General features: G+C 40.1%; 1 protein-coding gene across 4 annotated transcripts in view; it reads left to right on the forward strand.

The window, feature by feature from the left end:
- The window catches only part of PAPSS2 (3'-phosphoadenosine 5'-phosphosulfate synthase 2), a 97,966-nt gene that overhangs the window by 33,788 nt on the left and 37,856 nt on the right, over positions 1–26,322 (forward strand). For 3 of the 4 annotated variants that reach the window (XM_011990293.1, XM_011990291.1, XM_011990294.1), the window contains one exon: positions 22,424–22,541. In XM_011990293.1, coding sequence (XP_011845683.1) covers positions 22,424–22,541 — 118 coding nt within the window. Of the gene's footprint in view, positions 1–22,247; positions 22,296–22,423; positions 22,542–26,322 lie in introns of those variants that run through there. The other variant, XM_011990292.1, reaches the window with a different exon arrangement.

Raw genomic sequence — 26,322 nt, forward strand, 5'->3', positions numbered from 1 at the left:
AAAAAAAAAAAAAAAAAAAGAGGACCTTTTACCCATTGGTTAATAGAGGGGGAGGGTGCAGCTATTTAGGAACGTCTGAATCCTGTCATTCTGGAGTCTGGAATCACCTCCTCTTCCCCCTCCAAGGTCTTCGTATAGCTCGCCTCACACCCAGTCCACACACCCGCTCCTGGGATTCTGTATCCTATTCAGCCACCTCCTAGCCAGTGGACCACCTCATACCTAATGTCAAGGTTATGTGTGAATTCTGAATGTTCTTAGGTCTTGGTGGGAAAATTATCTAAACTTTGAAAAATTGCTATGTCTACAATTTCAGAACTGTTTGTCAACTCCCGAGACGACACTTACTGTTGTCCCGTGATTTAGTTGTTTTTACCAACTAGCAATTTGGAACCAAGGCTTTTAAACCATCCCTTCTGATTAACATCAGAGAAGACAGGCATTCCTTTGAAAAGAATTCCTGAAGAGAGAATTTTTGTAAATGGAGTATAAAATAGCATGAGGAACAGTGAGAAACATCTTCAGAGTTCACATGGCCTAGGCATGGAATAAATGCAAGGTGAGGGTTTATCTTCTGAGAAATAAACACTTAGTAGGATGCTAGATAAAACACAGGACATCCAGCTAAATTTGAACTTCAGATAAACAAGGAATAATTTTTTTAATGTAAGTATGTCTCAAATATTGCATGGGGCATCCTATATTTTTATATGTTAAATCTGGTCATTTTAACTAGGTTTGCAATATATTTTCAGCACAATTTCAACAGTTCGTATTTGCTGAGTACTTTGGGCATGATGGTTAGAGTCAGAGGTGACATTAGGAGCTGCAGGCCTTGTGTGTGTCTCTTTCACCACTATCCTCACAGCCCCGAGTACAGTCTTTGGCATATAGTTGATGCTCAATAAATATATTTTGAAAAAATTAATCAAAATGATAAAATAAGTATGGACTGTGATGAACTGATGATACTTATAATGTAGGTGGGAATACAGGCTCATATATTTAAAAAGTTATTGTGACTAATACTATCTTATTTTGGATTTTGTTAATTGCTTAATAGACTAGCCCACTTGGTTGAAGGATTCAAATTCTAAATATATGAAAGGTTATTTCCATTTCAAAAAGTGATGCAGAAAGGCAAATAACATGTTCTGTCACTCATATGTGTATTCTAAAGAAGATGATTGCACAGAAATAGTAGAATAGTGGTTACCAGAGGCTGGTGACAGTATAAGGGAGGGGAGGATGAATACAGTTACATAAGAGGAATAAGTCCTGGTGTTCCATTGCACAATGGAGCGTCTAGAGTAGCTGGAAGACAGGATGTTGAACGTTCTCAGCACGAAGAAATGATAAATGTTTGAGGTGATGGAATGCTTACCCTGATTTCATCATTACACAAGGTATACATGTATCAAAATGTCACCTTGTACTTCATATATATGTGCAATTATGTGTCAAAAATTTAAAAAACTCTTAAAAAGAAAAAAGAATCAAGAGAGAATACAAAAATGATGATTAAATGGAAATTAAACAGTAGTTTTATTTGGATTTGATGTAATTTTTTAAATTAAAAACTGTGCTATTGGACAATGTCATCTATTTTCTTTCATATACACTTTTCTTCTAGTGTTCTAATCAATTAAGTCCTGTATATTTAATACTCATTTTCTGTCAGGGTTGAATTTGATCAAGGAGAAATGGATGTATACCAACTAGTCAGGTATAACTGGAATCTTGCTATAAAGTAAAAATTATTGTAGGCCTTCTAAGGAATTTATAATTCATTAAAATATATATACTAACACTAAATAAAAAGCTAATTAATATGTAATATTCTAGTTAAAAATTAGGCATCTATGACTATATGCAATAGTGTGGAAAACAATTAGGCGTGGGACTTATTGTTAGAGTTTATTATTTTTCAAAAGATAATGATAAAACACACCTGTGAATTCAATATAATTATAAATTCATCACATCTCAGGATGGTAAAACCTTAAATATACCATTTGTAACTGAGATTATATATTCTCTTTCTACTTCATAGGAAAACTCTGAAGAACTATGGAAATTTCTAAGAAACAAAAATCCAAACAGTCCTTTTTATTCAGACTTCTTTGTAAAACCGACCAAAATAACTCTCTATTTTTCTTAATTGCTTGAAGTGGTACTCATATTCAATTTCACTAGTTGTCTCTAGGCAGTGGTATAACCAGAATATTTGGAGTTCCACCTGAAAGAAAAGATGGATAAATTTGACTACATTAAAAAAAAACTGTATGGAAACAAACATCATAAACAAGTCAGAAACAACATTATTCACAAAGTTAATGAATAAAGAACTGGGGATTGGGGCCAGGGCCAGGTGCGGTGGCTCACGCCTGTAATCTCAGCAATTTGGGAGGCTGAGGTGGGAGGACCACCTGAGGTCGGGAGTTCGAGACCAGCCTGACCAACACGGAGAAACCCCATCTCTACTAAAAATACAAAATTAGCCAGGGATGGTGGCACATACCTGTAATCCCAGCTACTCAGGAGGTTGAGGCAGCAGAATTGCTTGAACCCGGGAGGCAGAGGTTGTGGTGAGCCAAGATTGCACCATTGCACCTCAACCTGGGCAACAAGAGCAAAACTCCGTCTCAAAAAAAAAAAGAACTGAGGGCCGGACGCGGTGGTGCAGGCCTGTAATTCCAGCACTTTGGGAGGCCGAGGCAGGTGGATCACCTGAAGTCAGGGGTTTGAGGCCAGCCTAACATGGTGAAACCCCGTCTCTACTAAATACAAAAAAATTAGCCAGGCGTGGTGGTGCATGCCTATAATTCCAGCTACTTGGGAGGCTGAGGCAGGAGAATCGCTTGAATCCGGGAGGTGGAGGTTTGCAGTGAGCCAAGATCATGCCATTGCACTCCAGCCTGGGCAAAAAGAGCGAAACCCTGTCTCAAAAAAAAATAAAAATAAAATAAAGAACTGGGAAGATTACCTAATATCTTCAGGGCTCCTGTAAATAATGGAATAGAACAAGGGGTAAAGAGTATTAATGAGAGTCCAAAAAAGAAAAAGGAAGAAATACAAACAGTCCTAGACATAATAAAAGGTGTAAGGTATACAATATAGCTTCGTAGTAGAAATTTAAACTAAAATCACATTGAAATACCATTGTTTATTCATTCAGATTGGTAGAAATCCAAAAGTCTTGATATACTCTGTGGCAATGCTGTTGGGAACTGAAACTCCCATCTATTGCTGTTGGAGTATAGATTGGTGTAATCTTCTATGATGGACAATTTAGTTATATCTATCAATATGACAAATGTTCATACTGACTGTCCTAGTAATCCACTTCTAGGAATTAATCCCACAGATATATTTTCACATGCAAGAAATTAAGCATAAGGTTATTAATTATTGCAATGTTTGTAATAGGAAAAGACTGGAAACCATCCAAGTATTCATCAAAAAGGAGCTAGTTAAATATATTATATATTCATACACCAGAACATTATGCAAGGGTAAAATGAATGAGAAAACTTTCTGTACTGATGTGGAAAGATTTGCCAAGACAGATCTGAAAAAGGTGTGTAATAGTGTGAAAAGGAGGATTAAGCAAATAAATGCCTATTTTAAAATTTATGCCATTTGCATAAAAAACTGACAGGGCATGTGAGGAACCAAGAGAAATGGCCATCTATTTTTAGAGGTGAGGAGGAGGGAGGCTGGCGAGATGGGGCTGGAGGCAGAAGTAGCAGCATGACTTCTGCATACCTTCTCGTGTATCTATCTTTTCAGTGTTTGAGCCATGTGGATGTGACTTATGCAATAATTAAATAATTAAAAAGAAGAAGAGCAGGTGCCTAGGTCCAGGAGCCAGAGAGAACAGGGATATCTGGGGGAATTTCAGGGGTCAGTTTGACAGGTGTGCAGAATGTGAAGGTGGAGCAGTAAGAGATGAGATGAAAAGGCCATTTTAATTATCATTTAAAACAACTATTTTTCTTTTTCTAACATTTATTGAGAGTTTAACTGATAGCCAGGCCCTGCGCTTTTATGTACATTTCCTCATTTAATCCTCGTAACAGCTCAGTAAGGCAGCAGCTGTTATTACAATCATTTTATAAGTGAAGGAACAGAGAGGTTAAGTAATTTACTCAAGGGCACACAGCAGCTGGCCACTGGTGGAATCAGTATGCACAACCCATCATGACCCTGTGCTCATGCTCTTAACTTTTGTACCATTCTGCTTGTTCAAGGGAACATACATCCAATTGAGAGAGGTGGGGTGAGGGGCAAGAGTTTCTATCTTTCTACACAGTGAATTTTATTAATTCTGTAGAACTCATCTTACAGTACTAACAAGTATGGCTGTCCCCAAATCTGTGACTCAGCCAAGATCATTTTTAAATATTTCCCATTCTTATGACCTATCCACCACTTTGGCACCCATATTCTTCCAAGACTGTCTCAGCATCTGGCTTGCTACCTTTGACCATAACAAACATTTGAATAACAAACCGAGTTTATAAACTATCATGGGCGTGACAAATTAGTTTAAGAAACATTCATTCAGTACATTTTGAACCCCTGTAGTATTATAGACACACAGATTCAAAGATAAACATGAGCAGAGCAGCCTCTCTGGTGTTCCCATCTGGTGAAGCAGGCTGACATGTCAGCAAAAATCCATATTTAACCTACGTTCTCTTATATTGGTTAGTATTACCTAGATTTGCCTAAGCATTAAAATCACTTGAGACACTTTAAAAAAAAAAGGCAACAACATAAAAACCCTACAGTTTGTTGGGCCCTGCCGCCAACCACTTGAATGAGAATTTCTTGGGGATGGTCCTGGGAGTGTGTATTTTTAACAAGTGCCCATGAGATTCTTAAATTAGATAAGTTTGGGAAATGAGATATCAGTAGAAACAGGATACTGTGGGGTCAGAGGAGGAAGTTGCTCAGTCTGTCTGTAGAGGGGAAGATTAGCCAAAGCCTCACAGCAATGTTTAGACCACACCTTAATGAGTGAGAAAGCACCCAAGGAGAAAAGACTTTCCAAACAAGGAGAATTTTAAAAATTAGCCAGATATGGTGATGCGCACCTGTAGTCGCAGCTACTTAGAAGGCTGAGATGGGAAGATCGCTTGAGTTCAGTGAGCCATGGACATGCCACTGCACTGCAGCCTGTGTGACAGAGTAAGCAAGACCCTGTCTCTAAAAAAAATAAAATTAAAGGGAATTTTACTCTACTGGCAAAGAAGAGAATGGCTTGATGGAAGAGAGACAGGGAGTCCAGTTCAAAGGCTGTCAGGAAGATTTCTGGGAGCAATTAGCTAACTAACGGTGATGGAATGGCGTTTAGCTAAAATTTACAAGACTTGATAGATTAATTTTTTTAATGAAGGAGACAAGCAATAGGATGGCTACTAGCTTAGAAAATGGAGAGAAATGTGGGTCATTGCTGTGGTGAGGAATATGGGAAGAGGAGCAAGGGGTGATGATAGGAACATGAATTCCAGCTTGATTCTGCTGAGTTTCAGTGGCTCTGGGGCGATCATACCTACTAGGCATTTGGATATCTGAAGATAGAGATTTGGGAGCCCACAGCATATGGATGGTAGACAAAGCCTTGGAAGCAGGTGCGAATCACTGAGGGGTGTAGGGAGGAAGAGTTGAAGAGTGCTGAAGGCAGAGCTATGGATCCCTGACCCTAAAGAGAGATGGAGGAAAAGAGGAATATGGCAAGGAGGCTATGGAAGAGCAATGAGAAGACAGAAAAGCTCTGAGAGAGAATGTTATCTTGGAAGCTGAAGAAAGAGGGAGTTTTCCGGAAAAGAGTGGTCAGTGGGAAGAAATGGAAGACAGATGCTGTTTTAGAGATTACTGGCTGCTTGTAATTTCTGCTTCTAATGCCTTGGTTTGCCAAATCCAGTCCGGATTCTACATGAATCTCCAGTTAAATGGTCAACCATATAACTGACAGGTTGTCTGATTTTGTACAGCTTAAATTCCTAAGAGAATCTAACGGGTTAATCCTGTATGTTGGTTTCACTTGGGTGACCCTAGTGCAATAAGCCATTATAGGGAGGGTAGCAGGTGAGGCTGAGTCTGTAGCTGTGGCTGGGCAGATCCCTGAGTGTGCAGGGGAAAGAGGATAAACACTGAAGATCTTGCCAATAATCATCATAATAACCCCCAGTGTTGATTAGGCACTGTTTTAAACACCTTACATGTGGTAATTCATTTCGTCTATTTGAATATAATGGTGAGCACGGAAGTCATATTATAGTGAATTGAGTCCTCTACTACTAATAATGACAATAAGTCTCTAGAAAGGCATTAATCTGACTCTTCCAAAAATGCCCTTTGCTTTGCTCTCCCTTAAAGGGGCAGAATCCTTCCCTGGGTCCACTCTTGATGATTGGATGGGAGACTGTGCCTTCTGATCAAGTTTCCTGAGTTCTTTTAATTGAATCATCAGAATATCACACATAAAATGAGGCCTTGAGCCAGGCTGGCATGGCCACACTAAAGTCCTGTGATCTGTTTACCTGAGAGCATGATGAGTTTGTTGGTCTTTCTTAGCCTTAGGAATCTGCCTTCTGGTGCATAGTGTTTAGACAGAGTAGCAGCTGAATGAATTTTGAATTTAATTGTGCCCGAGCAGAGAGTGAACAACCTTTGCATATGCCAGCTTTTTGATGTAGACTTTTCAGAATGGTGATTTCAGGTCATTTCCAACTGAAGGACTCTTTCAGTTCATAATAATACATATTTTAATTAGCTCTCTTTGGATTGTTTATATTTATGGAGGAAGAAACAGTGGAATAACCTACTTGAGAATGTGTTCAGAGCATGTGGCTCGTTTGACATATAAAAGCAGTGTATTAAATAAGTGTCCGGTTCGGTCATTTATTTAGATTTAGTTGATAACTTGGATTTCAGCACTAACTGAAATGCATTGGTTCATATTAGATTAATTAATTATCATAGAATATGGAGAGCACACCAGAACTATAATTGCAATAGCACATAGTTATTTGATGCTGATTTCAAAGGATATTTTACAAATGCATTTGTGAATGGGAGTTCGTTCTTTTAAACGTTTGGACTGCTTTGGCTTTTTCTTGTGGTGGGGCCTATAAGAAGACACGTCACAGCGGGTCTCACTTAAAGAAGTCTTTAGCACAGAACATAGAAGTGACTGTAACTAAAGTTTGGAACATGGCATTTTATTGAGTACTGACACTAGAGGAGTTTAAGGATATTCACATCAGTTAACAAACCAACAAAACGTTTATTAAACTTCGGTTACTCATTCAACAAATATGTAATGAATACCTACTATAAGTGCAAGTATTCCACATCATCTCTTTTCATCCTTGCAAATATTAGCAAGAACTATAATCCCACAGTTTTATGAGATTTAGAGAGGTCAGGCTTAGCTTGTTCAAGGTTCTAGGGGAGGCAGAATTTGAACTGATTCTAAACTGTCCAACCTTAAAATCTATATTACTTCCTCTTAGCTGAATCTTACCAGGAAATCAAAGCTGTATAAGCTATGGCCTCTTCTGTGTGGGGTTGACAATGACATCTACAACATCAGACTTAAGTCTGTAAATCTAGAAAACATAAGGCACAAGTCTACACCACCCAGGCAAAGTGCCACAGGATCTCATAGCTACAGGAGTTTAGGGAAGAGGCATCAAGGAAGGCAGCCAGTGCCCCTGGGGTTTGTGCTGCTTGGAGAACAGGCGGTATGTGGATAGTTGGAGGCATAGAGAAATGGTTCCAGTGGGAAGAGCTGAATGAGAAAAGGTGCAAAGCCAGAATGATCAAGCTGTGTTCAGGAAATCATAAACAGACCTGCTGCTGAGAACAGAAGTTCTGTTATCTGAGAGTAGAAAATATGGCTGAAAGGTAAATGAAACCGGTTTAGCAGAGGGCCTTAAGTTCCAAGCTAAGAATTAGGACTTTGTTCTGTGGTTTATAGGAAGCCATTACAAGTTTTGGATATAAAAGTAACATGATTTAAGGGTGTTTTAGAAAATTAACCTGATTGTCAACTGGAAAAAGAGGTGATAGAGCTGGAAATCAGTAAAGGGGCTCTGGGCCAGGCAGGGAAATGATGTGATGGCTGCTTTACAACCTTGAGGAAATCCAGAAGGAGTAGGGCTCATGGGGGACTGTGTTCAGGAATAGGTCCAAAAAGTTAGGCCAGACCAAGGGGGATATTTACACACAGCAATGGAGGGCAGGGTAGCTAGAAGGAAAGCATAGTCACAAAGAGAGGCAAAGACCAGGGCTGGAGAATCAGTTTATAGCATCAGGAGGGTCTAAGGAGTGAAATGCAGCAATGTCTTAGTCCATGCAGGCTGCTCTAACAAAGTACCATACCCTGATGGCTTATAAACAACAGAAAGTTATTTCTTGCCGTTCTGGAGGCTGGGAAGTCCAACAGCAAGGAACTGACAGATTCAGTGTCTGGTGAGGGCTGCCTTCTTGCTATAAGCTCACGTGGAGGAAAAAGGGCCAGGTGGCTCTGTGGGGCCTCTTCGTAAGAGCACTAATTCCATTCATCAGGGCTCCTCCCTCATGATCTAATTACCTGCCAAAGGCCCAACGTAATCCTATCACATTAGGCATTATGTTTTCCGCAAGCGAATATAAAGGGCAAAGGGAACAAAAAAATAATTAGACCATAGCAGCCTATACATAAAAAAATGTGCAGGTTAGGGGGCAAAAGGCAAGGGGAGGACCCGCAACAAGTTCTGCTACAGAATGTGACACAAACTGAGGCACCTGGGTCAGGACCAAGGCTGAACATCATTTGGCAGCCAGCTTACCACCTACTGTGGGATAAGACTGAAGGTTGAAGTGGAAGTCACAGCCATAAAGACATGAAGAGTGTAAGTCAGAATGCTGACAGTGGAAATTGCAAGAAAGTTCTTATGTGATAGAGATCATGAAGAAAGACTCAAAGGATGTGTTGGTACATAATTAGATCAATGATACATAATTAGAGAGGAAGGAGAGCAGTAGGTCCTATAAACCCTCATCGTCGTTTTAAGAGCAAGCCATGTTCCAAGGGTGAATTTGGAAACTAGTTATCTGGACTTTGGAAACGTTTTATCATGAAGAGCCCTTTTCCATAAGGAGATGCTTTTTAAAAATATCAGTCTCACAGGTCAGGAGTATTGCTACCCCCAGGATAGCCATGAAATCTAAACTTCCCCTGGCCTCACTGTCTTTCCACCTGCTATCTCCATCCAAATCTGGCTTCACATGATGGCTTTTGAGCCCAGGTGTGAAGATCTGTGAGCATCTGTGGGCATGGAAACCCCTCTCCTGAGGTCCTGGGAAATAGCTCCACACACATATACACTCTCAACTTCAGCTATGAAATTCTCCATCTTAGGTCCTTTCTGGGGCTGGATGCAATTTCAGGATTATTTGGTCCAAAAATATTTGCTCTTTTACCCTGCAATATTCTCTGTCTAATTGCTTCTCTTGCGCTGTTCTGTTTCTGAAGCAAAAAACATAGGTCTTTTGAGTATTTGCCCTTCTGTGGAGTTTCAAATCTCCTTCTTTCTCCTCCTTTCTCTTTATTTACTGGGCTCTCTCTATATGGAAAATTAAAGGCTATGTATGTTATAATAGGAGGCTTGAGGACATAGAGAAGGCTGAATGAAAATTAATCTCACCTCCACTTTGGAGAGACAAAAGGGACTCTGAAGAGAGCACTTCTAGGTCTCATTGACTTTCTCTCAAACCAGAATATCAGTTGTGATATTTTAAAATGTTGTCCGTAAATATCAAAGATATGCCCATACTTGTTATATGCGCACCCAGCTGTTACCAGTGTCTTGTCCATTAATTTTTCTGTTTTTTTTCTGCTTTATTTCATGATATGCTTATGAAAGGATTTCTCATATAACTCCAAGCAACTTTAACCCTTAAATTAAAAGTAAAATAATAAAGTTACCTATTGTAAGAAATGTGATCAGGAAGGATAAAGAATCCAGCAATGCAGAAACTGAATGATTATGAAATGTTTAGGTTTTCATGATTTTGTTTGCTGCTAAATCTTACTAAAATGCACTTTTTTAAACAGTTAGACTTTTAATTTTTTTAGAAGTTTTGGATTTACAGAAAAGTTGAGAAGATGGTGCAAGGAGTTCCCATGTACCCTAATACCTAGTTTACCCTATTAGTAACTTTCACGTTAGTGCGGTACATCTGTTACAATGAATGAACCAAATATACATTGTCATTAACTGAAGTCCATACTTTCTTTAGATTTCCTTAATTTTCACCTAATATTTTTCTGTTCAAGGATCCTATCCCATGTAACATTTAGTTTTGTCTCCTTAGGTTCCTCTTGGCAGTGACAGTTTCTCAGACTTTCCTTGGTTTTGATGACCTTGACAGTTTTGAGGAGTACAGGTCAGACACTTTGTAGAATGCCCCTCGTGGAGTTTGGGTGGTGTTTTCCTGGTGATTAGAATAGTCAAAAAACTAACATGGTTATGGTAAATATGAAGGTCAGGCAGGCTCAGGGCTCCAGTCAACCTAGTGTGTATCCCGGCCGATTGGCAGCTCCTAGCAACTGTCTCTGTCAGGCTTCCACCCTGGCATCTGGGTTCACTCGATCCTGCATTGCACTCCCTGTGGGGAGGTGAAGTTCCAACTCAGCCAGACGCAGAACCCTGACCTGGAGAGCACCAAGGAGGGTGCCAAGGAGAGGTGGCTCACCTGTGCTCTGGGAGCGAGGAGCTGCCGTCGGGGTGTGTCCAAGGTTAGTTACATAGATTGTACCAGCTGGAGACTGGAGCCAGAGGAAGAGCTGCTTCAAGCAATTTCACTGAGAGGCGGCAGTCCAAGGAAAATAAGGCAGACTCCAGAGCATATGAGCAGAACCAAGACGGAAAGCACAGAACATATGGTTATGATTCCAAGTGAAAGATGCAGCCAAAGCTCTTCAGTGTCATAAACCTGTTCCTTCCGGCAGGGTATCTGAAAAAGCCAGAGCTAGGTGGTTTATCATCCAATGGAAACTCCATAGTCTCTTCTCTTCCAGATAATGCCTTGTTTGTAACCACTGCACAGACCTCTGGATTGACATCCAGCGTATGTGGTAGATAGAGGACCGAAAGTGTACAAGACCTCTAATAGCACAGTCCCATGAGGAGAGGGGCTTCTTTACTTTTCTTGGCAAACATCTGAATGATGCTTGCAAACTGTCTGAATTTGTCCTCTAGGGTTTTCCAACAATCTGCATGTTTTTCAGATGTTTTGGGAAAAAATTAAATACTGTAAAAAGTCATGTGGAATTTTTTTTAAAAGATGCCATAAATATGACCTCCATCTGTTTTTTTCTTTGTCGTCATTGTTGCAATTTTTTCATGCTATTCAAATTCTTATCTCTTTGACATTAATCTGTGGTTTATTTCCTACTAGCGGCTTCTAAAAGTCAAATCAACTTAGTTGTGTATATGTTTTCCCCTTAAATTGTTTTCTTATTCACAGCATTAACTTATTCAACATAACCTTCTGTAGCAGGAATTGATGAAAATGATAATTTTTGATCTTAAAGAAATTCTATTAAAGCTTTTTTTTTTGGTCTGATGACAATTTTAATTCATAAATTTCAGATTTGGATCATTTTTTTGTTGCCCAGTAACTTCGACAAATGATTTAATTTGCTCTTTCAGGAGTTCCTCAAATCATTTCTCTCAATTTTCACAGCTGATATTTTGTCTGTCTACCTGATATGGTTATTTCCCTTGTAACTCAAGAGTAGTTTAACACAAAGTATAATCCTATAGTGTTGGTGGCTTCCAGGAGGCCTTGTTTGCATGATAAGTAAATGCGTATTGTGAAACTGTATTCCCGGGGTTGGATTTAGCATGATCTGTTGTTGGCTCCCTTTATTCACAATCTCTTTTTACACAAAATACTTATGAACTAGATTTTCTTTCATGTTAAATCCCTTTTAAAACATGTTATCTCATGGAGGTGCACACCTGTAGTCGTAGCTACTGGGGAAACTGAGGCAGGAGGATTGCTTGAGCTCAAGAGTTCCAAGTCCAGCTTGGGCAACATAGCAAGACCTCGTTTCTAAAAAATAATCAAAACAGCAATAAAACCCCTATGTTATGAATTTTTAATTTAGTGACACTTATTCAGTTAAAACTTTCCTATCTACCAGTAACCGTAGTATTGGAATTGAACCTTAAATGTCCAGTTGGTGGTGACTGCATCAAAGTTGAATAAGACAGCCTTCTTGCTGTTCAGCTGTTTAGATCATGTACGTATATTGTTAGGGCACCTTTCTCTGGGAGGCTGCCATTTGTCATATCAATTTCCAGAAGCTGTTATACCTTCATGGGCATTTATCCTCTGAATGACATTTAAATGGTGACACAAATCACCACATGATCAAGTGAAATGGACCATACTTTAAAGATTATCAGTGTAGAGCTCACTGCATCTCATTATATATTTTAAAGGGATTCATTGCCTTAAATATTTGCTCTCAGGATGTCAAGGTTTATATATATATATATATATATATATATATTTTAGAGTCAAAGTTTCACTTTGTTACCCAGACTGGAGTGCAATGGTGCGTTCATGGCTCACTGCAGCCTCCTGGGCTCGAGGGGTCCTTTTACCTCAGTCTCCCCAGTTGCTGGGATTATAGGCATGAGTTGCCATGCCTGGCTAATAGTATTTTCTTATTTGTTGGTTTGATTTGGTTGTTGTTCTGTTGGTTGCAACTTGTTTTACAGGACTCACTTGTGTCCACACATCTGTGATCCCTTTGAACTTTAAGAATCAAACCATTGTCTGGGAGCGGTGGCTCATACCTGTAATCCCAGCACTTTGGGAGGCCGAGGCAAGCCAATCACGAGGTCAAGAGAGTGAGACCATCCTGGCCAACATGGTGAAACCCCGTCTCTACTAAAAATACAAAAATTAACTGGGCATGGTGGCGTGCACCTGTAATCCCAGCTACTCGGGAGGCTGAGGCAGGAGAATCACTTGAACCCAGGAGGCAGAGGTTTCAGTGAGCTGAGATCTTGCCACTAAAAAAAAAAAACAAAGAATCAAACCATTTTGGCCTCACCATTTTCTGGTTGAGAAATTCTTTATATTTTAAATATAGATTTATTTCCAAATTTAATATTGAAAACTAGAATATAGAGCAGGAAAATAGTTACCTAAAATGACCTAACCCTCAAGATGATTATTATTACTATTAGCATTTTTCCATGATTTTCCAGACTTTTCTATATAGCCTTATACATATAAATACATATATTTTAACAACGAGATTAATGTTAACTCACTCTGTAAGCGGTTTTCTCACCTATTCATCATACGGATGTACCATAATCCAGCTGATTGATGGACATTTTTATTGTTTCTGATTTCACTGTTTTCGATAATATTACTATGAACATCCTTGGATAATGATTCATTTTTCTGTATTATAATGTTGAGATTATTTGAGAATCAGAGAAACTGGCAGAGAAAATGATAGTGAGTCATTGTATGTTTGCAACAAAACTTGCATAATTTCATTTCCATGAGAGAATGTGGAATGAACTAAAACGGAAACTTTTCTTTTAAAGAATGAGCTTTTTGTCTAGATATAGTGGTTCATTCCTGTAATCCCAGCACTTTGGGAGGTTGAGGCAGGAGAATCGCTTGAGTTTAGGAATTCTAGATCAGCCCGGGCAACATGGCAGTTGCTCTACACTACAAAAGAATACAAAAATTATCCAGCCACAGTGGCTTGTGCCGATAGTCCCAGCTACTGAGGAAGCTGTGGTGGGAGGATGGCTTGAGCTGGAGAGGTGGAGGCGGCAGTGAGTCATGATCACACCACTGCACTGCAGCCTGGTTAACAGAGTGAGACCCTGTCTCAAAAAACAAAAAAAAAAAAAAAAAAGAAAAAAGAATGAATTTTATATTTTTGAAATTTTAAAACATGTTACAAAAACAACTATCAGAACCATAGATGTCTATACTAAAAGTAGAAAAGTTAATTATAACTACATAAGAATTCTAGAAATAGTTTCAAACTATCAAAAGACATCCAAAGTAGAAGGGAAATAAATTGTAATATATTTGAGATCCCTGGATGTAATGATGGAAAATAAATAAAATTGATCCGTGTAAGCACATAATAAATTATAATAATTTCATATTTAAAAAATTGGTACAGTTTAATTGTATCAAGGTAGCTAGAAGTTTGAAGAGTATTTTTGGCCCAGGTATGTATGATTAATGATCAAATGGAAGACACCAACAATAGGAATTTTTCTGTATATTCATAAAATATTCTTTAATATGATATAATAGATATAATATGTGATATATAATAAAGTACAAACCAAAAGGAGAGCAAGTGAACAAAAAGTATATATTATATAATTAGTAAAAATTTTATAATACAAAGCATAGAAAAAAGAAGCATCAAAATGTTTTTATTTATGTAATAATTTTCCTCCTCTCCTCTCCTCTCCTCTCCTCTCCTCTCCTCTCCTCTCCTCCCCTCCCCTCCCCTCTCCTCCCCTCCCCTCCCCTCCCCTCCCCTCTCCTCCCCCCCCCTCCCCTCCCCTCCCCTCTCCTCCCCTCCCCTCCTTTCCTTTCTTTTTTTACGAGGTCTCTCTCGATTGCCAAGGCTGGAATTCACTAGTGTGATAAGGGCTCACTGCAGCCTTGACTTCCTGGGCTCACGCGATCTCCTCCCACCTCAGTTCCCTGCGTAGCTGGGACTACAGGCACGTGCCACCACACCCAGCGAATTTTTAATTTTTTTTCTAGAGATAGTCTCTCACTATATTCCCCAGGCTGGTTCCTATCTCCTGGACTCAAGCAATTCTCTCACCTTGACCTCCCAAAGTGCTGGGATTATAGGCGTATATCACTGCACCCAGACCAAAACATATTTTTAAAAAGTGGATGAGATCATTGTCCAGATTGTAGTTAATTAATATCAAAGAGGCAAACACACGAACGTCCTAAGTAACTTATTACACAGAAAAAGGCGTATACTTACCAAAATAAGTACGAATCAACCTGGGGAAAAAACAGTAAAAATACAAACACAAAGAAGTAGTTGAATATTTAGAAGTAGGTATATCGTGGTAGCCTGGTAACTTGGTTTTGTCACTTGGAAAATGAACAGGCAGTATACAATGAGACCTACAAAATAGTTTATAAATTTTGATACTCAATAATTTCACTTTGGGTTGTATATCCAAAAGAACTAATCTGAAAGGAATAAATATATCATTGTGAAACATTTGAAGCTACTCATGTTATGAAAGTGAAGTGAGAATGATTTTTAAATTGTTTACATTATAGTGTAGTATGAAAAGCCTGATTATGTATTATCTCCTTCAATCCTCAGGGAAGAAGCAGTGACAAAGAGCTCACATGACGGGGACCGGAAACTAGGAGTCCTGTCTATGCAGGAATAAGACCCAGACTTAAACCTGGCTACATCCTGTGTCTTCCGGGTGTGGGACTTCAGCCCCCTTCCCAATAGCTCTGAGCAGTAGTTTTCAGATCTGGAAACGGGTCACGATGTTCAGTCTCCCAGGTTTTGAGCAGTAGCTGAGATAATGCACATGGAAGTGGAGCTCCTTCCATGGGCCTGATAGGGCAGTCATTGGGGTTGCAGCTTTCTGAAAATGGGTCTTTAAATAATCTTCAAACTGCACACTGAGGAGCGGGAAGATTTGGAACATGTTTAATCAGCAAGGGAGCAATGAAAGCAGAGCCCAATGGCAATGAAGGCCAAGTTAAAACAGGGCAGAGTGGAGTTGTAATGAGAGAAGTAAAGGGGACTTGTTTGCACCGCCTGGGGAAGCGTAGGGTTCAGAGGGGATTCAAGGGCACATGCTTGTTTTTTTTAATTGAGACATTATGAACATGTCAAAAAAAAAAAAAAAAAAAAAGCTTTGGGCATTGGTAAGCTCCACCAGACACCTGGTTTAGAGCTTTTTCATTCCCCAAGAGTCCTCCTCCCTTCCGTGACACTTCTCCCTGTGACACATGCTTGGATTTGGCTCTGGAAATGCCCCGCCCCACCATGAAACCATCTAGTCTTTTCCCCAGGTTACTTCTCTTGCAGTCACGCAAAATCAAGGCTGAGGCTCTCTGTCACGACCCTCGGCACATCACCTGAGTTCTAGGAGCCACTTTGTCAGTCCCCTTTCTGTGCCGCCAATGGGAGTGAGGGGTGGGCCTGGCAGAGACACACATGCCACCCTGGGCTTTGTGACAAGCCCTGGACTCTAATGGGTCAAACCCAGGGCAAAGGCCATCCTCCATCTAGGTAACGAAGTGTTCATGATTCTGTGACAGCCAGGACAAGGGCAGTACGTTTGCAGTAGAATGACACTGCAAACTGGTGGACCTTAGTGTAGGGTACGTCCTGACCAGGCTTTAATAATCAGAGCAGCAGTAATGACAACAACGTTGCGTGTGTGCTTGCGTGTGTGTGCATGTGTGTAAAACTGGTGCAGTCCTATCCACTGTCTGATTCGGTCATGAGTGCCACATCCTCCCCAGAGTTGGGTTAGAGTGGACCCAGATCCCCAGAACCCTTTTAAACCTGAATGATTTAGAATTCAAACTGCCATCACTTCTCCAGACTAGATTAAATGCCACCTGGACTGATCAGATTCAACATCTTACCATGTGTCTGGTATTTTCTTTGCTACTTTATGTAGATAATTATCTTATTTAATCCTTTCAGCAATCCTAGGAAGAAAGTATTTTTATCCCCATTTTACAGAGAAAGATATGGAAGTTCAGAGATGTTAATAACTTGCCCCAGGTCACAGGGCAAATCAGCTGTGAAGCAGGTTTCAAATCCAGGTTTGCTTGACTCCAAAATCCATACTCATGCTACTCTGATGCATGCTACCGAGAGTTTTTCTGGGTCAGTAATGGGAAGAAAGTAGGGATTTTTACCAAATTTGTCTTAGGGACCCAGTATAGAAAGAAGTATGCCACTAACTTTGGTGTTTCCGGGCCACTTCCTGATAAGCGGCAGAGTTAGATGGGATGCTGAGGATGTCTGTGTGTTTTCTATGTACACACAGCAAGACAGACATTTTTTCCTTTAATATGTGTTTTGCTTTCTATAGAGAGAATCCTTTTGCTGACAGTCACTTTCTTTCCAAAGCTTAGAACATCCTAGGCTCTTTAGCAGAGACTACAGCTTTCAACAAGAAAAAGAAAAGGTTTTGGCCGCTCTGCCCCTTTGTGGTTCAAGTATAATTCAAAATATCTGCTTCTATTTGTTTGCCTTTTGCAAAACATCAAGGGCGATTTTGAAATAAATAGAAGTAAAACATTTGACTGAACCAAAAGATCCCAGTACCTGGCCATCTGATAGTATTTATTTATTTGTTTAAACATTGCTGGAGTAATAGAAAATTTAAATGCACTTATCAAAGACCAAAAGTTCAGAGATTAAATACTATGTTAGAGTCATTCCTTCGAATTAATTTTGAAATGTTTTCAAAAACGAAGAACTTGCTGGGGAGACAATTATCAAGATCATAACAAAGTTCCCCTAGAAGATTAACAGAGCTTGGAGTTCATTGTGGATCTTTGCCTGTGTGAAGAAGAAACAGCCAAACTAGAGGAAACAAAACTGTCTCTATAGGCAAATTAAATTTTAGTGGATGTTCATGTGCACAGGTGGGCAGCAGCACCTTAGTCTAGTATGTTGTGACTGGGATCAGAGTCCTTTTCCATAAATGCAGCAGCATTGAGCAATATAATTCCACCATCTAAAATCTGATTGCTTACTTTTTTTTTTTTTTTTTTTTTGAGATAAAGTCTCGCTCTGTTGTCCAGGATGGAGTGCAGTCACACAATCTTGGCTCACTGCAATCTCCACTTCCTGGGTTGAAGGGATTTGCCTGCCTCAGCCTCCCAAATAGCTGGAATTACAGGCATGTGCCACCCTGCCCAGCTATTTTTTGTATTTTTAGTAGAGTCAAGGTTTCGCCATGTCAGCTAGGCTGATTTCCAACTCCTGACGTCAAGTGATCCACCCACCTCAGCCTCCCAAAGTGCCGGGATTACAGGTGTGAACCACCACACTCAGCCTTGTTTGCTTACTTTTCAAAATAGCTCTGTGTGTGCGTGTACATGGTAAAGTTTACAACGAAATACACGTTTAGTATACATTCAGTGAGTTCTAATAAATGTATACATGTGAGTGCCTCAAACCCTTATCAAGACATAAAGCATTGCCATCACCCCAGAAGCAACGGCAGTTCTGAATTAGTGCATTAGTTTTCCGTATTTTGGGACTTCTTGCAAATGGAATCATATATAATACGTTGTTTTCTTGGATAAGGCTTCTTTGACTCAGCGTAATGTTTTCCATTCATTATCATCCATATTGCATGTATTAATAGTCCATTCCTTTTGATTGTTGAATAGTATAACCATTATATAAGTATTCTACACTTTCAGTTGGTTTATTTTCTATTTTCCTATTGATGGACACTTGGCTGTTTCCAGTTTTGAGTCAAATAAAGTTGCTAAGGACATTCTAGTATAAGTCTTTTTGTGGACACGTTTTTATTTCTCTTGAATAGATGTCTATAATGGAATTGCTGAGTCATGGGGAAGGGAAATGTAAATGTCAGGATTTTTTTCCCAGGATTATTGTCCCACTTCACACCTCCACCATCAAAATACGAGAACACATCCTTGCTGCCATTAGATGTTATCGGTGACCTCTCATTTTAGTTTTAATTTGCATTCTTCTGGATGACTAATGACATTAATCATTTCATGGTTCTTTCCTGGCCATGTGTATATCTTCCTTTGTAAAGTGACTGTTCAAATCTTTTTCCATTTTAAAACATTGGGTTTTCTTTTTTTTTTTTTCTTTATATTTTTTTTAAGATGGCGTCTCACTCTGTCACCCAGACTGGAGTGTAGTGGCGCAATCTCGGCTCACTAGCAACCTCCACCTCCTGGGTTCAAGTGATTCTTCTGCCTCAGCCTCCCGAGTAGCTGGGATTACAGGCAAGTGCCACCACGCCTGGCTAATTTTTGTATTTTTAGTAGTGACGGGGTTTCACCATATTGGCCAGGCTGGTCTCAAACTCCTGACCTCATGATCCGCCCACCTCAGCCTCCCAAAGTGCTGAGATTACAGGCGTGAGCCACCGCTCCTGGCCGGGTTGTCGTTTTGTTACTGAGTTGCCGGTGTGCTTTACATTTCTTCACATGGTGTATATATATATATAAACCCTCTCCCTCCCTCAGGGAGTGGAGCCCCGGTTACCTCTTCTTTCTGTCTGTCTTTCTCCCCAGAATGATGCCAGGGATTCTTCTTTGTTTAGTACTATATTCCCAATGCTTCCAATTACCACTGGCACAGAGCAGGAGCTCAATAAACATTTACTGAAAGAATCAGTAAATAATCAAGTGAACTGACTTTTGGGTCTGATATTCAGATACGACATTCTTGACCTTAATGGCATTAATTAACAAGGAAATTGAAAAAAGGATATTTAAATGGTATCCTTGAGGTATTACATACGCTTGGCACCAAGGACACAGAATACCTTCAGGGGACTGGACATGGTGGCTTATGCCTGTAATCCCAGTACTTCAGAAGGCTGAGGTGGGAGTATCACTTGGGCCCAGGAGTTGGAGATCAGCCTGGGCAACATGGTGAGACCCTCTCTGTACAAAAAATAAAAAAAAAAAAAAATTAACCGGGCATGATGGTGTGCGTCTGTAGTCCCAGCTACTTCTAGGGCTGGGGTGGGAGGATAGCTGGATCCTGGGAGTTCGAGGCTGCAGTGAGGCCTGATTGCACCACTGAACTCCAATCGGGGTGACAGAGTAAGTCCCTGTCTCAAACAACAACAACAACAACAAAGCCCAAAATAGAATACCTTCAGGGGATTTGTTCACCCAGGGGAGATACTGCTAGACTATCTCATGGAGTGGCCTAATTTGTCCCCATATATGAGCCCTCTAGTGTAAGTTATCATCTGCCACATTCTGGGACTATGCCCCCACTTCCAAGTCTTGGGTTCCGACCAGATTTGCTTAAGGGATGAGCAGAACATCTAGCTTTAGAGGGTTTTAGGTAACTTCACCCAGCTAATTCCACTGTGCCTTTAACAACCTCCCTCTTGGCCCCCACCAACACTGATAATGCCTGTTCCCTGACCATTGGCCCCTCTGCCTGGCTCTGTCTGCCATCCTCCCCTCTGCCTGGCTCTGTCTCACTAGCAGGCCCATCCCCACTCTGTGCTCTGCCTTTCTTAGCACCCCTAAAAGGCCAGGCAGGAAAGGACGGGACAAGTTGATTATGACATCCCTTTCTAGCTCTAAGGAATTCAATAATTCTCATTTTCATCCCTAAAGACATTTACCAGCAGTTGTAAATGGGGCTCTCCTAATTTGACACTGAAAGGCCAGTAGGGCCCCCTAAGTCTTGAAGCCATTTTCCTGGTCCCAATCCAGCAGATTCCCTCCTATTCGGTTTGGGGCATGTCTACAGTGAATAAGTGAATCATCAGCATTCATGTTTGTAGAGAACTTAAGACATTTGCATGTTCATATCTGTCATCTTATGTGAACTGCCAAACAGTTCTAGTTGTAGCCTTCTTTAGTTTCTATTTTCACAAAGTTTCTATTTCCCAAAGCAAAAAGAGGTGAGTTTTCATTTCTTTTTTTTTTTTCATTTTGGTTTCTTTTTTTTTTTTTGAGACAGGGTCTCGCTCTGTTGCCCAGGCTGGGTCTCGCTCTGTTGCCCAGGCTGGAGTACAGTGGTGCAATAGTGGCTCACTGCAGCCTTGGCCTTCTGGGTTCAAGTGATCCTCCCATCTCAGCCTCTCCAGTAACTGGGACTACAGACACGTGCCACCATGCCTGGCTAATATGTTTTTATTTTTCATAGAGATGAGGTCTCACTATGTTGCCCAGGCTGATCTCAAACTCCTGAGCTTAAGCAATCCTCCCGCCTTGACCTCCCAAAGTGCTGGGATTACAAGCATGAGCCACTGCACCTGGCAGAGTTTTCAAAAACCTCCAGCTCTTGCTAAAAAAAGTTGGTGCTTTCTTAGTTCTGGTGGGTATGCATGTGTGATATTTAACAGGCTCATAGATTTTTACAGTTCAGAAACCTGGATTCCGTCTGTCATTAGAAATTCAATTACACGCCACAGACATATATGAGTAGTTCCTAACCTTTTAATTTAACCATTATTATGGATTTTTCCCCCCTTGGATCACATGTTATTTTCTTTTAAGTCCACCAAAAACTGTATTTATTGGCTCACTTTACCTTTTTTATTCATCAGACTTATACCTCCCAGTCAGAGTTTAGAATCAGGATCAGGTAGTCTCTTACCTCACTAAGCTGATTTTATTACAGCCAAAATAAAGACATTTGATATTTGAATTAGCTTCCAAACCTAACAAGTGCATTTCCATTTCTGCTGGGCTTTTTGAAAGATTAAAAAGTTCATGCACTGACCCTTGAGAAAGTGGAAGCAAAGTTTAGTTCTTGTGAAGGAGTAGCCCTGTGTGTTCAGGGACTTCACTCTTGCCTTGTCTGTGATGTCTGAATGGGAGTAACGGGGATATTACTTACATTAACCCTTTTCACTGTGATCTGGGCCTTTCTCTGGCTCTATAGGGACTGGGGATCAACCACCCCCACCCTAGTATTTCCTCAGCTACTGGAGTATTTGGGTTCTCAGTTCAAGCTCATAGGACTTGGGGAGAACATGCATTCATTGAAACAAAGACATTCCCCTAAGGTGCAAAAGTCAAAATGTCGTGCAACCAGAACTATTACATAAAATCAAAAAGTGTCCAATTTGGATTATACTCTCAAAGGACCATGATGAGTATTCTAAAGTCAGTGTTTGTTTCTAAATTAATAGAATTAATAAATGTTATTCTGTTTGCCAATTATAGAAGAAGAGATACAGTTGGGGGAAGACTATTAATGTAATATGGAATTGTATTGTAATTGTATTATTTAGGAGATTGTGTTGCATGAACCAATGAAATTTGATGCTGTAATTTAAAAATAATTATTTTATGGAAGCAAAACTGCTTATGAATAACATTAAGTGAAATGCAGAATGAATAACTTAGGTATGTAGACTCACAGCTAAGAAATATATATATATGTAGCTAATGGCTCAGGGTAATCTGCAGAAATGAAAAAAATTATATTAGAATGGACAAGCGTGAGTCTCTTTCAAAATATTTTTTGTATAAGTTGTTACACCTATCAGTTTTGCAGTTAAAAGTTTAAGATGGATTTATATTGGCTCCAGTGAAGAATATGTGTTTTATTAACTAATACTGTGCTTGATTTTGTCTTATTTTATAGGAGTACCAGCAGAAATCCACCAATGTAGTCTATCAGGCCCACCATGTGAGCAGGAATAAGAGAGGGCAAGTGGTTGGAACAAGGGGTGGGTTCCGAGGATGTACCGTGTGGCTAACAGGTATGTTATGTTCAGATATATATATATATATGTAGCAAACTGACATATGACACAATTTTATGGAAATTAGTGTAACGTATTACATGCTTGTTTTATCATTAGAAGGAGGCTGAGAGATGTAGTAGAAAGCCTGGATATTAGTCCTAACCCTACCATCAGTGAGAAATAGAGTCAAGGTCAACTATAGGAATAAGAGTCTGATCAAGTCAACTGTGAAAGTCTCTAGTTGTCACTTTTCTCCTCTTTGGCAGGAAAGGATGAGACAAGATGATTATGACATCTGCTTTCAGTGCTGAGGGATTCAATAATTCTCATGTTCATCCCTAAACATATTTACTGGCAGTTATGAATGAGGCTTTCCTAATTTGACATCAAGCATTTGGCTGTCCATAAGGTTTTGGATGTTTAGAGATATTTGTTATTGTGCCTAATGTTTTGACATTCTAGGAGACTATTTCACTTACTATATAAACTAACAAACAAACATAAGAATCTGTACAAGAAGGAAAACTAGTAATTTCCATTTGGCTGAGGATTGCCCTTGTTTATAGAAATAACTTGCTGTTGCTGAAGTGACTGAATGACTCTCCCTTTTCTTGTGTTTTTATAGCCACAGAATGTCAAAGCTAAGAATTAGTGACAGAACTGGAAATAAAACCTGATTCCCAGTAGCTGGCGCCAGGCTATTACCTTGTACTCTGAGTCCAAGGTAGACAAAATTATGTCTGGACTCAAAAGGAAAATCCAATTTCATTTCATAGACAACAGTTTTCAAATGGAATGAGCCCACCTGCAAAACTACATTTATTCAGGTTATAAAATGTTTTCTAACCTGAAGCTCATTCTAAACAATCTGGCAGCTAGGGACCTGCCTTGCATCTTTTCTTGCTATCCTAAGTCTTTGCCCTTTTCTGTCCCAACCAGCCTCATTCTTGTCCTCTTCAAGTTTTTTCCTTGTGCCTTTGGTTTCCTGGTTTCATTCATGCCTGGACTGTGCATCAAAGCAACTTTCTGCAGCCTCCAGTGCAAGGACAGAGAGTGAGCACAGAACCTGCTGTGCTCAAATATGCACCATCCTTCTGTCATTACTCCTGAAATGTTTACCTCAACTCCCCCCAAGAGACGTAATTGCAGCAGTAGGTACAGCTGTATTCTGGAAGACCCCCTCCTGTTATATGTTGCCCTTCATGCAAAGATCACTGGTGAAAACAACTTTCGTGTTGGGCTATACACACAAAGTCCATTTTCTCTAATGTGACACCCCTTGAAAAGAAAAAGAGAACTGGTAGAAGAGAAACATGTCTTTCTCCTTCTGTACTCTTAAAATAAATTATCTTTTCATTAGAGGAAGAAAAGAATAGACGGCAAATTTTAAAAATCAAGGCCGGGCTTGGTAGCCCATGCCTGTAATCCCAGCACTTTGGGAGGCCAATTCGGGTGGATCACCTGATGTCAGGAGTTCAAGACCAGCCTGGCCAACATAGCAAAACCCTGTCTCTCTACTAAAAATACAAAAATTAGCCGGGCGTGGTGGTGCATGCCTGTAATCCCAGCTGCTCGGGAAGCTGAGGCAGGAGAATCACTTGAACACAGGAGGCGGAGGTTGCAGGGAGCCGAGATCTGCCACTGCACTCCAGCCTGGGTGACAGAATGACACTCCATCTCAAAAAATAAAAATAGAAAGTTAAATTAAATTTAAAAAACATTTTTCTAATTTATTTTTTATTCTTATGTTAAAAGGTAGGCTGTTGACCAGGCAGACCAGAAGAAACAAAATATTTTAAATCCATAGACTCAGATTTTAGCCCCAACTGCACCTCCATGAGCTATGTGACTTTGGACAAGCCAGTTAGGCTCTCTAAGCCTCAGTTTTCTTATTTGTACAATGAGAATAAAGACAGTACCTGACTTATGGAGGGGCTGATAGAACTAAATCAATAAAAGACAAATGCACTTTGCACAGTGCTTGGCACACAGTTAAGTTATCAGTAACTGTAATTAGTGTTACCTTAATGTATGAAGGTATGCATGCCAACAATCTGGTTACATATACTTACTGTAATTTAACTCTTAGTTTCCTGAGAACTGAAGCAAAATGGAAGGACATTTCTGTTATTTCTCTCATTTTCTGACATGAGAGAACACACCAGAGATTCAGGAGTGCCATTTCCCCTACCCTATAACCTGACGTAAATACTAAGAAGAATTTATCACCTACGTCTTTATTCAAATGAAAAGGAATAACAGAATTACAGACAATTACCTTAAAAAATGATTTAGTGACGTTAGTGTTGACACGTTCTTCATATAGCCGTTCCTTCTAATGGTCGTCTGTCAAAGCCAAGGGCATGGCTTTAAACTATAACTAAAAGTATGGAGACTATTTATTTACCTTTTGCAGATCACCTTTCGCCCCCAAATCTTCCTTCTTCTCTGTCCTTCATTCCTGCTTTTTCCACCTTTTTCCTCTTTTCTGCTGTAGTCTTCTCTGTATGAACGTCTTGGCTTTTTTCCTCTGTCATGCCCAGCTGCTGTCGGACGGAAGCTTGGCACCATGAAATATTCTTAGGTTCAGAGATCTTTAGGACAAAGATCCTAAAATCCTAAAGGACTCATTTTGTTTTAGAGTGCTAGCCTTTAGGGGAGTTCAGATTTAAACTGTTAAATAATTTGGGCGGGTTGTGTTTCTGTCCCTTTCTTCTTATGTTCCTCCTCATATGGAAATTATAGTGTGTTCCCGATCCTTGTGCTTTGAAACCGTGGTGAAAGCCACATGGTAACTCTTTTCTCATATAAAGACTCTAGAGAATCTTTACACCTAAGAGTGTGACATATGGCAGCTCTGAATACATCTGCTCCCTAGCTCAGGCCGGCTTTCTGTCTTTATGTTTTGAGAGTCATTTTGGAAACATCTCGAAGCCAAAGGACAGCATGCGGGCTCTGTGAGACGGTTGTTCAGTGGCATCCACAAGGGAGGGGGACTTACCATTCTCCAGGGGCTGGCTGTTCCCCTGCATTCCGGCTGATTGCTGACTTTGAAGGGGATATGAGACCACTGTCACCACATCTTTTGATTTTTTCAAGAGAATACGGTATCTGGATTTGCATGTACAACTTCCTTTGTGCTTTGGCGACAAGGCCTCGCTCTGCTACACAGGTTGGAGTGTAGTGGTGCCATCACAGCTCACTGCAGCCTTGACTTCCCAGGCTCAAGGGGTCTTCCCACCTCAGCCTCCTGAGTAGCTGGGACCACAGGTGTGTACCACCACACCCGGCTATTTTTTTGTTTTGTTTTTTGAGGATGCAGGGTCTCACTATGTTCCCCAGGCTAGTTTTGAACTCCTGGGCTCAAGTGATCCTCCCACCTTGGCCTCCCAAAATGCTGGGATTACAGGCATGAGCCCATGCCCAGCCTGTATGACAACTTTCTAATCTTTAAAACACTCTGCAGCCCAAACAGAACACATCGAGGACCACATGTAGCCCCCAAATCTCCCTATTTATGAAGCTTGCTTGCTTTGAAAAGCTATAATCCTAACACAGGACAAATAGTTATTTCAAAATTTGACAGAAATGTAAGTATTTGCCTTGTAGTCAACTACACTGATTTCTTTCCTTTCTTCCTTTCTTCCTTCCTTCCTTCCTTCCTTCCTTTCTTTCTTTCTTTCTTTCTTTCTTCCTTCCTTCCTTCCTTCCTTCCTTTCTTTCTTTCTTTCTTTCTTTCTTTCTTTCTTTCTTTCTTTCTTTCTTTCTTTCTTTCTTTCTTTCTTTCTTTCTTTCT

The sequence above is a fragment of the Mandrillus leucophaeus genome, unplaced genomic scaffold, assembly GCF_000951045.1.
Source record: "Mandrillus leucophaeus isolate KB7577 unplaced genomic scaffold, Mleu.le_1.0 Scaffold376, whole genome shotgun sequence".
NCBI lineage: Eukaryota > Metazoa > Chordata > Mammalia > Primates > Cercopithecidae > Mandrillus > Mandrillus leucophaeus.